The sequence below is a fragment of the Poeciliopsis prolifica genome, unplaced genomic scaffold, assembly GCF_027474105.1.
Source record: "Poeciliopsis prolifica strain line A6 unplaced genomic scaffold, Auburn_PproV2 SCAFFOLD002, whole genome shotgun sequence".
Taxonomy (NCBI): Eukaryota; Metazoa; Chordata; class Actinopteri; order Cyprinodontiformes; family Poeciliidae; genus Poeciliopsis; species Poeciliopsis prolifica.
Genome location: NW_026562377.1, coordinates 14563062 through 14576434, shown reverse-complemented (window position 1 = coordinate 14576434; position 13373 = coordinate 14563062). Strand labels below are relative to the sequence as shown.

The 13373-nt window shown below is 38.4% G+C and overlaps 1 protein-coding gene across 2 annotated transcripts; it reads left to right on the top strand.

Moving 5' to 3' along the window:
• Positions 1 to 354: 354 nt before the first annotated feature.
• Positions 355 to 13008, top strand: atcaya (ATCAY kinesin light chain interacting caytaxin a). 2 transcript variants are annotated; one of them, XM_055056671.1, is made up of 13 exons: positions 355 to 1209; positions 2174 to 2273; positions 5237 to 5295; positions 5386 to 5634; positions 6299 to 6472; positions 6569 to 6671; positions 6754 to 6885; positions 7258 to 7344; positions 8047 to 8145; positions 8340 to 8375; positions 8581 to 8649; positions 8766 to 8824; positions 10724 to 13008. In XM_055056671.1, exons 2-12 carry the CDS (start codon positions 2197 to 2199, stop codon positions 8791 to 8793), a joined length of 1113 nt encoding a protein of 370 aa, XP_054912646.1. In that variant the 5' UTR covers positions 355 to 1209; positions 2174 to 2196; the 3' UTR covers positions 8794 to 8824; positions 10724 to 13008. The 2 variants fall into 2 exon arrangements, with proteins under 2 accessions (XP_054912646.1, XP_054912652.1); XM_055056677.1 differs by lacking the exons at positions 355 to 1209; positions 2174 to 2273 and adding an exon at positions 3499 to 3793.
• Positions 13009 to 13373: the final 365 nt, after the last annotated feature.

Genomic DNA, 13373 nt, shown 5'->3' with positions numbered 1-13373 from the left:
GTAGTGTTCTTAGAATAAGAATGAGCTAAAAATAAAAATCAGCTGCATGTTCATTATTTTAGATTTGTTTTGCATTTATATTCTGCATTTTTTCATCGAAAAATGCTTAGTAATAATAATAATAACAATAATAATAATAACTCATCACTTGACATATTACATGTCATGTCAATCCACAAGGACAAAAAGGCAAGCTATGTATTATCATCACGAATATCATAATCCTAATAATTATTATTTGACATATGACATGTCATGTCAATCCTCAAAGACAAAAAGGACGGCTAATCATTGTGATTATGGTTATTTGGTAATAACATATCATCAGAGGTGTTTTGTTCATTTCAATTTACTATGAAACAGCATGTAATGAAAATATGGAAGACATCTCCTCTTCTACATTTTTTCCCCCCCAAATTCCACATGGAAAAGTCACAATGCGGGGCAAACTGGAGCTGTGAGATGATTGGCTGGTCAAAAGTGAGGTAAGGTACTTCATACTTCATGTTGTATGAAGAGCCGTGGTGTGCTGTGTGAAAGAGATTGGGGCAAGGAGACAGGAAGGGAGGGGAGAGAGATGGGTTGAGAGAGATGGAGAGAGAAAGAGATGTTGTTGCCAGGGAACAGCAGCCATATAGCGGACGACAGAAAACAACTGCGGGATTATCCAGCAGAGTAAAGGATACAGAGACCAAAGCTCATTTCCCCCAAGTTACAATTAAGCTGGTGCCGTGGAGGATTTTGTTTCAAGGGAAACGATTTGGAACTGGTAAAAATTGTGAGGTTGTACATGAATACACATGAGGACAAAGATGGAAGCTAGAGAGAAGGACCATGGTGCCAGAGCAGATGCATTCCCATTAAAGGAATTTTGTGTCTTGGTGGGTTGAGAAGCGGGCTGTGGGCTCATTCGTCACGGCCAATCTTTCTCCAACAAAGGTGGCCGGAGCAGGAGGAGAGGAGGGGTGATCCACAACAGAGGTCTCCCCTGTCTTCAGACACCTGCTGCCTGCTAGTTGCTGACACTCTGGACACTGTAGGGCTGTGTCTACTTTGCAGTGTGTATGCATATAAATTGATGAAAGACAGACTGACCCATGCTTCTCAGTTGATATGGGAGATTCTTGCCTGAAATCCTTGCATCTGTGACCAAGGAGGAAAAAGACACTCAGACATAGACCTGAGGGAGATTTGGATCTCACCGTTCATGTGAGTAAACACATTACTCAAACACACACGCTTAATTTAACATTTTTAAATTCTGCTTGCTGCACAGGTCAGACTTCTGGTACTGATGATACAAATAGTAGATTTTTTAAATTAATATCTCAAATTATTTAAAAATTTTTTTCAAGGGATGCTCGGTTTGGGGTGACCTACAACAGGAGTGGAGCCATTTTATTATAAAGTTGATGCATAGCAACTCTGATTGTATTGGATTTTGATGAAAGACAGGACTGCAGTGTTGCATCTTTAACTAATACATACATGTTTTGCATAACTGTACAAGCAAACATTTTTTCATTGTCTTAAGATAAACATCAATTTATTTCCACTGTGTTTCTTAAATGGTCAATATGATTAAATAATATATATGTGTTACTTCCAAATGTGATTTTATGATGCACCATAAAATCACTTATTTTTGCTTCATTCCTTGTGATCAAAGATCTGTGCAGTCAGTATTTCCCCTCGTATTTCATCAGAATGTCACATATTTTCAACCATTAGTGGACAGATGAATGCATGTTATTTCTGCAGTATAAAGCCTCCAGTGTTCATGGAGATCAAAAGGTAGGAGTGTGGAAAGATTAGGGAGCAAAGAGGAAGGATTAAGCCAGAACATGGTGCTCCGCACTGGCCTCTTAAATTCCACATTGAAGGAAATTTGTCCGTAATGTTTGACTTTGAGGGAGCTGAGCCCAGAAAACGAGCTCTTTCTGTCACATGGGTCTCACATGCGCTTTTGTGGGCAAGGGTTTGAAAGCCATGTGATCCATAATGGTTTCAGCCTTTAAATTGTAGTGAAAGAGAGTTAATTATTTTAGCGAGATCCCTCCCTCCTTTAGGGCAGAGTTTGGGGCAAAATATTACTCTGGAATTGCAGCAATTTTTATCTTAACATGAAACATGAATGTTGTTGATTACTTGACGCTTTTCCACACTTGTCCAGATCCGTGTTCTTCCCTCTGAGGGATGGGCACAACGGAGGCAACTCTACGAATGGAGCACATGGAAGTAAAAGACGAGTGGCAGGATGAAGACTTCCCCAGGTTAGATCCTTGTGCCTACTATTAAATATTATTTAATAAAACCTTTACTGATGTGAGAAATATGCACAAAGATTTACATTGACAGATTCAAGCCATGCAACAATATTTTTATTTCAAGATTAATATGTCTGGAAAATATGTAAAGATCTATCAGAACCCTTTTGCAAACATCCTATTGTTTTTTTGGAATAATTTTATTTTGCTTGTGTAGATTTAGTTGTCCTGTGTCCAGTTATGGTTGGTGATTCATAAGAGACTTGAAATGGGGTTCAAATCCCTCCAACTGTTTCACATTTTCACATGTTGAAACTACAAACTTCAATGTATTTTATTGCCATTTTATGAGACAAAGCAATGCAACTCAATTTTGAGGTAAAAACCTTTTTTTTCCAAATACAAATTTGAAAAGTGTGGCATGCATTTGTATTTAAATCGCCTTTCCTTGAAACCGCTACATAAAATAACCAAATGCTCTGCCAAGTTGTTCAACTCAGAAATTGAGTCTACATGTTATTTAACCTCAGTTTGAGTCCTGCTGCTCTGTGAAGACTCTGCAGTTTTGTTGGACATTAGCAAACTAACAGCATCATAAACACAGCAGAATGTTTAGAAATAAAACCTCAGACAACAGTAAATCAATTAGAGTACTAAACAATATTTGAAGCGTTGAACACCTTCCCAAACATCCATAAAATGGAAAAAGTATGGCAAAACTGCGACCTTACCAAGACAAAGGCGTCCACCTGAACTAAAAAACTGGGCTTGGAGATCTTGAATGAGACAAACTGCCAAGACTCCCTTGGTAACTCTGGAGGAGCAGTGGAGAAGTACTGCTCAATAGCTGTGAGAATCTATTGGTCTTGAACTCCACAGATGAATAGTAAGGGAGAAAGGTGGAGGAAATTATTTCAAGGGAAAGAAGCAAATAAGACTAGAAAATAGTGAACCTACAGTTTTCTTTATGGGATGTTACAAAGGAACGTATAAAATAAAACAAAGATGTATAGTTATATTCTCAAGACATAACTGACACAACAGCAAAGAGTGTTTTGTAATTTACTGTTGGCTACAGTAACATAGAAATAGAACAGAAATGGTTAGACATCTTTATGCGATGTGTGCAGGCTGGAATGCGGAGCTTGTTGGGAGAAAATGAAGTAGAGGGGCTCTTGGTGGAAATCAATCCTAGGCTCCCTCCTCCTCCTTCCTTCCTCATTCCTCATCAAATAGGAAGGCAGGAAGGAGGGGAGCAGGTGCAGCTCTGTCTGTAAATGGTCTGTGCCTACGTCATGTGATGCATCAGCAGTGAATGATCAACAACACCACCCAAGGAAAATGGTTGCAGCTTTTGGCCAAAGACACAGGCGTTGACAGCACAGATAGATGCTCGGCTTTAATGTTTTCTCCCACAAGCTGGTCGGACAGGGAATGACCAAGCAAACCTGATATAGATGTGTGTGAGGTCAAAAAGCTTAACTGAATCGGCTCTGACAAAAGCTGCACCGTTCTCTCTCCTGCAGGTAAGCTTAATTTGTTATTTGAGTTCATAGACTGGGGTGATGCAGCCGCAAAGATGAAGAAAAGAGAAGATTGTTCCTTTTGTTAAAAATGATAAAATACCCTGGAGTGAGCCCTCATTTCTGCAGAAAGGCTTTATTTTGGACAAAGGAGGCATTGCACCAGTAATCGCTGCATGAGTCCTCAGGGAGTATGGAGTCAGCCTCAAGTCTGCTTCTCTGAACTGCAGTCTGTGTGTTTTGGGCTTGTGGGAACCACATGCAGTCACACAATGTACAGAAGAACGACAGTACACGAAAATCAAATCTGTAGAACAGCTCAGCAGGTATTATAAAAACACATCTTTATGCTGCCAATTGGAAAATGAAACTTTTTCTTACGTTGTCATGTTATAACCATACAGCCTAATTTTTATTTTATTGAGATCTGAAATAACTGACCAACACAAAGTAGTACATAATTGTGAAAATGAAGGAAGAACATATGTGGTTTTCAAAAGTATTTGCAAATAAACATGATGAATGTGAAACGTATTTGTTTGCTGCCCTTCTGAGTCAAAAACTTCAAAGACGAATCTGCTTGTATTGCATTACACTTATGTCTACTAACTTAATGAATCTACAAATTTTTTTTCCGTTCTTCTTTATAAAATTGCTCATCCTCAGATTGTATGGAAAGTATCTGTCAACAGCAAGTCTCACCACAGGTTCCTGATTGAATTGAACTCTGGCTACATATTGTTGACGTTCTGCTGGAAGAACAGATGTATTTATGGTGTGATTAAATCGCAAATTATTTGAAATCTGAATTAATTTGGTTAAATTAGATTGTGTTTTGGGGTGCCACTCTAAAAGTGGCTGAGTACAAAGGCAGGCAACATTTTTCGAACGTTTATTTGTTGATAAAATATTAAGACAGCCATGTATCGTTTGACATTCGATATGCAATGTTATGCGCTGCTTTGCTTTCATTGTATGCATACAAGCTGGTGGTTTTAGTGTGACAAAATATGAGAAGGTACTTTTCCAAAACAGGAAAAGTTTGCATTATTTTGCTTGTTTAATACCAACATTAGGTATTAAACAAAAAGAAGCAGATTTTAAAATGAGGTCCTTCTCTCTTTTTACAGTAAATATCTTGAAGGAAAATAAAAATGGGCCTTTTTTGTTTTTTCCATCTTCTCTTTCTTTTTCTCTTTACCTCTGCTCCCTCTCTTTTGTCCTCTGAAATCCATGGCAGCTCTGTAATCTTCTAGTCTCCAAAGCAAGACTTTAATAAGCACTTTTGCCCATCTGCTTACTCCCCTTTTCCCAGATTAGTGGCAAGATCCCCACGTTGTCTAGTTCATTAAACATCACTCTAAGCACAACAGTTCCTGTTATAATGAGTCCTGATATATATTAAGACTGGTGTGCCAAACTTAAGAAGGCCTGTTTTCCCTCCAGGCCTCTCCCTGAGTACGGAGACATGGATCCCTCCTGTGGACTCACAGACAACAGAGTCTGTAAGTACAGAACTGTCACTGGCTAATATTGACGTTGAACTTCTTGAATCTGTCATAAAAGGAGTCTTGCCTTTTAATTTATTGCTGAAGCTCCTCCTAATTCCTTACACATGAGCCCACCTGGAGGAGGGGGTGTCGTGGGTTCGTCTCACCGCAAACGCCGCACCCTAGTGGCCCCTGAGATGAATCTGTCCTTGGATCAAAGTGAAGGTTCTCTGCTGTCAGATGATTTCCTGGACACCCCGGATGACTTGGACATCAATGTGGACGACATTGATACACCGGATGAAACAGATTCACTGGAGTTCATAACCAACGGCAATGACCTTGAGTGGGAAGGTAGGTAGTACATTTTAATAGTTTTTCATCAAAAAAAGAAAGGTCAATGATTTAGAAAACAAAGCTACGTCTTTTCAGAAAATTATTTCCAAATTGTGAGCTATGTTTTGCAACCAAATTCTCTAAAAACTAAATCCTTTGAAAGTGAACAAATGAAAGGCATTTTGTTATATCAGCTGACTTCTTGATCAAAAACCCAGGATCTACCATTCTGGGCTCAGATATGATTAATAATAGAGAGGCTCTAAATCTTTATCCAAATTGATGTGCTACAAATTTAAAGCCGCTACCCACACCTTTCAGCAAAAGCACACCTAGAGAACATGTTTTTGTCAGTTTTTAAAAAATTATTTAATCTATAACTACACTCCTAAAAATGACCTTCCATGCACATATTCTTCTTGTGACTTTGTACAAGCACAAGGCAACTAAGTAGATTTTATTTGGAGTCCATCTACTTGTACTTTTCATGCTTTTCCTCTTTATTTCCATGCCATCAGCAGTTGTGTTTATTAATGGAAGCTGATCATCTCAGTTCCTGTTCCTGAGCTGGGTCATCCTAAATTGGCTGGTATCCAAAAAGCCAAATAAAAGGGACATAATGCTTCAGATTTCTACTTTGGCTAAAGCAATTTACTTAAACCCCAGACTGTCTCCTGTCCAGATGACACACCGGTGGCTTCAGCCAAGGCGGGTCCCGGCGGAGGCTCCGGAGCACCGGCTGAGCTTGGGAATGCAAACAATGGGCGACTGTGGAGAACTGTGATTATTGGAGAGCAGGAGCACCGTATCGACATGCAGATCATCAAACCGTACCTCCGGGTCATCACACATGGAGGTCAGTGTCAACTGGACAATGTTTAGACATTTGATTTAAAGATATTATGTCCGCTTCAGAAAACTCAGAAGAAATATTCTGTGCTTCTCTCATCAGGTTATTATGGAGAAGGCCTGAATGCCATCATTGTGTTCTCTGCTTGTTACCTGCCTGACAGCAGCTGTCCAGATTACCACTACATCATGGAAAACCTCTTTCTGTACGTCTGTTCGTTAGATCAGATCAGGCTTTTTAAAACTTGTAACCATAAAGTAAATTCTCACCCCTCCTTCCGCCTGCAGATATGTGGTCAGCAGTCTTGAGATGCTGGTGGCCGAAGACTACTTGATCATTTACATGAACGGAGCCACCCCTCGGAGTAAGATGCCTGGAATCAGCTGGCTGAAAAAATGCTACCAAATGATTGACAGAAGGTGAGTAAATGAGAAATATAGTACAAAGACTAACATTCAGTAGCGACTTGGGTTTTTAAGTCTTATCCTGCATCCTGCAAAGCTGCATTAGGGATGCTCTGCTCTTTAAAACCAATGAATATTTTTTCTCCAAGGTCAGAGAGAAATGTGTGATGCTGATAATGACACGTTTGACAGAGACAGCAATAGAAGCTGTCATGTTGTCTATCAGTAAGCTGAAGGTGACTCACAGCTGCATTTAGAACAGGAAGGGATTGGACAACCAGTTATTAGTGTTCAGTGTCTTCTGTGACTACTAGTTTCGGTTGAATGTTCACTTATATTAGGAAAACACAACAAAAAATCATCTCTTTTTAATTTTTACAATTTCAGGTTGAGGAAGAACCTCAAGTCTCTGGTCATTGCTCATCCTACATGGTTTATACGCACAGTTTTGGCGATATCCAGGCCTTTCATCAGGTAACAGCAACAAGTCAATCTCTTAATGCCTCCGTCCTGAAAGACAACAATGGGCTTATTTACATCATCAGTGCTCAATCGAAGGTTTATTTGAGGTTTAGAAAGTCCTCCTGTATCTCCCTTTGCTAGTGGTTTCATTTTTCACCCTGCAGCTGCACCCCACAGTATTTGTGTGTTTGGAAGCTTGCAACTTCAGGCTGCTCTGTGGATAGGACATCTTCCTGTATCCGTGGCTCTTTTTTTTAAAGACCCCAGTCCACTAACTCTCCAGCAAGCACCTGTAATTTATTGTTCGGCCAAAAAAGGTCGAGCATATTGTACAGGCGTGCTTTATGGTTTGATGTGGATATTAAATACGTTTTTTATGTTGTTCTGCATCAATTGAGACTTATTTACACAAGCTGATGAATATAGATTTACCTTAAATGCATCCTTATAACATCCTTATAAAGGTTATTATAAGGGAAAAGCATCAAGTCAAGCTTTAATTCTGATATGCAGATCATCATTTAGTCCTCTGAACTAAATCAGAGGACTTGGTTCAGCTCAGGTCCTCTACTGAAGCTAGACCAAATTAAAACCAACTTAAGGACTATGAGGGTAAATAAAAGTAATCCAATACAAAAACACAAGTGGTAAGTAATGTGTAATATGGCTGCTATTTGCTATAACTTTTCTGTCTCCTTCTGTCACTCTCTGCAGTGTGAAGTTCATGAATAAGATCCGGTACGTCCACAGTTTGGATGAACTTGCAGAGATTGTTCCCATGGAGCACGTCCATGTTCCCGAGTGTGTGATGCAGTAAGTACATTTGACCACTAGATGGAGACGAAGGAAAACAAAGAGCAGTTACCGCAGCTGTAAAATAATGGTTGATGTAAATGCGCCTAAAAGAAACTCCCGCTGATCTGTTTAAATGTGTTTAAATAATAGGTTTAACAGGCTGACTCCTATTGTTAGAATTAAAGATTGTAACTGAGTTCTACTTGTTTTAGATATGATGAAGAAAGGATTAAAGCCCGGAGGGAAAGGTAAAAATATAGATTTATGTGATTTAAATGACAAAGTAATAACCCTCATGCATAATAATCAAACTTAATAGCATTCAAACCTTTGTTTAGAGTTTTAAATTAATTTACCTGTTGCACATAATTATCTCTGGAATCTTAGAAAAGTGGGCACCATGAGAAATGCTTAGAAAAGCTGTTTTTTTTATGTGTTCGTGTGGGTGTGCAGGATGGAGCAGGAGCGGCGACAGCAAGAGCAGCAGTCAGTCCCACAGGGGCCAATTAAAAGCTCTGTGAGGTACAGGACCACAGGCTTCTGAATCCTGACATATTTTACTGTGTGGATTCACATCCGGCTCAGGTTTCTGGTGCATTGCCCTGCTTTTAGAAGTTTTCTGTTTTCCTATTTTTCAGGCCAAAATCAATGATTGTGGAGCAATGATTATGAGAAGGACAAGACCTTGAGTGTGCAGGTAAAATGAGCCCCATGTTGTTTTTCCTATTTTAGCCACAAGATGACTCTGTTCTATAATGAGTTTATCACGTTACCAACAACATACATTTCCACTCAAATATTAACCTGGAGCCTGGAGATTGCGCTTTACAGCTCCGCACTACAGCAACTACAGCATGTTTTTTTATTTCAAGGTATACATATCTGCTAGGTGTATATAGAGGCTTGCTTGAGGCTTGCGGTTCCTACTATTCATGTTCCAAATTATTATGCAAATTGGATTTAAGTGTCATAAAGATTTAATTTTTTGTTGTGCTATTAAATTTATAGACGGCGTTGTGTGTCAGGGCTCTTTGAATCACTATAATTAATTTCAGAGATCTTGGTTGATTAGTTTGTCTGGTGAGCTCAGTTCCACAAGGATGTTCCACATTATTAAGCAGGCCACAGGTTTCAAGCAATATGGGAAAGAGCAAGGATCTCTGCTGATGAAAATCATCAGATAGTGTAGTGTCATGTGACAAGATATGAAAGCATTAGATATAGTGTTTTTGTACTGTGAAGAGATTTGTGGCTGATTCAGAACAAAGATGGGTTTGTACAGATAAAGGCATAATGAGGAAGGTTTCGGTTAGACAAATTCATCGGATTCAGAGAGCAGCTGTTAAAATGCCTTTACAAAGCAGCAAACAGTTATTTGAAGCCGCTGACGCCTCTGGAACCTCAAAGTGGAGGATCCTCCAGAGGCTGGCGGTGCCTGAACTGACTATTGGGCCCCTAACCAGAGCTCACAAGCAGAAAGTGGGCCCGGCCGTACATGAAGATTAATTTTCAAATTTGTCTACGAGGTCTATGTCTGCAAGTTTTAAAGTTTCAACAAAGTTTCAAGATCTAAAAAGTTGTTTCATGACAATAGTTTGAGTATGTTTTAGTGGTTAGTGTTTTTTAATGTTTTTGTGTAAATTAGATTTTTTTTTTTTAGAGGATTTTAAAATAAAGAAATATGAATGTTATAGCTGCTGTTGGCTGAAACATAATCATGACTTAGTTGCCTAAAACCCAAATGTTTGGACTGATTGGTAGTAGAACAGGATTTTCACCGGCTCAGACTGGTTTCAGACAGTTTGAACTGGTTGTAACCAGCAGCCTGACAGATAGACTGAACAAAACAGCAAGATGCAACTTTCTAAATGTCATACAAAGACGAATGAGTCATGTCAAAATGTTGCCAAAGAAAATGATTCTTAGAATCTACTATTCTATGCAGAGATTGGTGAACAGTAACCTGTAACAGAATGAAACAAATCATGCACAACTCTTCAGCCCTGTCTCCACCAATAAAAAAATATCATTGGAATAGTTTTAAAGCTTCAACTAGCTGTTATTTTACCTCAAACAACAAGTGATCTTTGATCCCCAGAACTGTGACAGACAATAATGCAACCAACAAAGAGCCACTGCTGTCCTAAATACAGTTATAGCCTGAGCCATTATGTTTTATTGTTCCCTGTTTCTTTAAATGCTGCAAAGCTTTGAAAATGAAAAGCTTTCCCCACCCAGCAAATCTGTAGACCTCAGCACTGCACAAAACACACAAAAAGCCAGGTATTACCATTGTTACCACCATGGCAAAATATTTTTGTTGTTGGAGAGTCCTGCAAAGGCTTCAGCAAAAATGTCCTGTTTATTATGAAGAACAAATACTAACATAAAAAGGCTTGCAATTAATCCCTCGTCTGTATTTTGTCATTTGTACAGTCAGACATCTTTAAAAGGACGTTGCTAGTTTTTAGAAAGATGAAATAAAGAGATTAATAGACTCGATTATTGTTTATTTCTTGCATGGAAAGGATCAAGCTGATTTTTCAACAACTTTAAAATCTGTTTTATTTTCCAACATTTGTTTGTGTGCATACAGGGGGTGACATAGAGACATCCAGCAAGTCAACACTTTCTCCCATATTTTATGCATAACCAGCTGATTTCTCATGTTGTTCCCCAGTCAAAAGGATAACAACTCTGTCATTTGATATTTAAAGTGGGATACTCTCCCAGCTTGAAAATGTACAAGTGGCTGTTCTGTTACAGAAGCTGTTCTCATTGGAAGTTGTTGCTGCCTGTTGCAAGACCTGATTTGGGATTGATATTGAATTGCTGGACCATGATGAGGCATTTAATTGATTTTGGGGGTTTTTTCAGTGATGTAATTTATGTTGAGAAAGATTATCACTCCCTCTGATTTAATAATAAAGCATAAATCAGAGTAACTGAAAAAATGCATTTTTTAAAGCTCAAAATGTAGAGTGCTTCTCCAACTTCAGTGGCAAAAACATGAACATTTTTAAGATGCAACACATTGGGAGGAGAGTTTTTATGTGAGAGCTCCACTAAAATAAACTGCTCTCTCTCGCTGCAAGTTTTTGAAGATATCATTGTGTCAGATGTAGCAAAGTGAAAGTTGCCTTCATCTGTCTTTCTTTTTACCTCATAGCTGCTGTATCTTTAAGGCCTTTCCAAGCTCTGTCTTAATTGTTCTGGTATTTTTTAAAAAGTCTAAATATACTAACATTTCTTTATGTCAGTCTTTTCTCTTCCTGACCTCAGTTGCTATGTGAACTATCTCTTATACTGTATTGTGTGCTATGATGTGCCTGCATAACTACACACCTGCATTTTCTAATCTAGAAAACCCACATTTTAAAAAGATCTACAGGACAAATTAACAGTTTGATAGTTAGTTTGTTAGTTTGTAAGTATAATTTTCATTTTGCTTCCTTCCACATTCATGTTTTTATAGACTGAACAGATACTAACACAGTCAGAGATTCCACTTTAGATTGGACATAGGAAATAAAATACATCAAATTTATTTCTAATGCATTTTAAGATGTTAGTTTTATGCTTAGACTTAAAAATACTATGATGCAAAAAGTATTTGCTCACCTATGTTTGGAGACATTTGAAATTGTCTTCCTTTTCCTAAACCACAGGGTTTAAAATTATTTCAGAGCACCCTTTGCATCTGTAGCAGCTTCAGATCATTTGGGAAGACTTTGCAGGAGGTTTAGGTATGGTTTTATTTTATTTTAGACCATTCTTCCAATATTGCATTACTGAGGTCAGACACTACTTTTGGAGAATACTTGGCTTGTAGTCTAATTCATATCAGAGCTGTTCTGTCGGGTTGAGTTGATTCACAACTCCACAGGTCTTCACTGCTCTAGAGTCCAGTGTTGGCTTGCTTCACACCACCACTACTGAAGTTTTTCATCATCTTTCGTTCTGTAACACATGGGTGCAGCTGCTTGTTCATGGAAACCCACTTCACAAAGCTCTCTAAATCAAGTTTTTTTGAGCTAATCTTTAGGCCACATGATATTTTGAGGTCTGTAGTGGCTGTCTCTGCAGAAACTATGACCGTCAGCATCTGCTATCCCCTCTCTTATTCTTAGATAGGTAAGATTTATGCAGCTTGGATTTTGCCCATTTGGAGAGTATCAACTTCAACTTGTTTTTATTAAAAGCAGAAATATTGAAACAAGATTAAGCAATCAGAAAATCCATTTTATTGTTATGTTGTCTGTGTTTACAGCCTCTTGAAGTAAGGGAAGAGAACATTTCAATCACATGCCTGGTAACGTTTGTGTTTTTGATGTTGATTTGCACTACTGCATTTGGTTTCTTACAGAATGTTACTGTTTTATGTTCAATGACTGTTTTTAATTGTGATGTGAGCAAAACCCATGTATTTAGGCATGTTTCATAAAGTAAACAGTTTTAAAAAGCTCACTTCACATTCTGTTAACTTTTTTAACCAGGAATTCTGCATAAAGGGTTAAATATTTCTTTCTCTGTGTATCATGTTTTCACATTGTTTCCAAATAGGCTGGTTTTGTGGCTGAACAGAGTGCCTATTGTTGAACTCGAATGAAATCTAAATAGATACCAGAATGTAAAGTGAAGCATTTTGTATTTTCATTTTTATTTATAATGTACCAATGCCATGAGAAATCCTGGCATACACCTGCCCTGTAGTTCTTCTGAAATAAAAATCCTCATTTTCACTGTAAAAGCACAACACAAACATATGTCTATCATTTTACTGTAAATCGTTTGCTCAGATTAAAATGATCATGTGAACTCTCACTTGTCATGGTCTAAAACTGGCTGTAAATATGGCAAAAATAAAATTAAATCCTTCAAGGTCTTGGCATGTTTTTGTTTGTAAAACATTCTCGTCCGTCTGACCTGCTGGACCCTGAAACGTGCTCCTGTGTCACCTGTAAACCGCTGTGTTATGAAAACAGCTACTGGGATTTGTTTCTGAACCACAGGCTTAGAGGATGAAGGTGGGCAATTTTTCCCCACAGAAAGCATAGTGTGTGCACGTGTTGAAAAGTGGCTCAGAATCAACCTTTCACCATTTCAGCTGGTGAGAGTGTAACCTGCATGTGTGTACTGGGCTGTGTGACGGTCGAGATAAGACAAACGTGAAATGTGTCTTATCTTGGTCTGGAGGGGTTTTTGTAACGACATCAGATCTAGAGATTTGTCACAATTCACTGCAG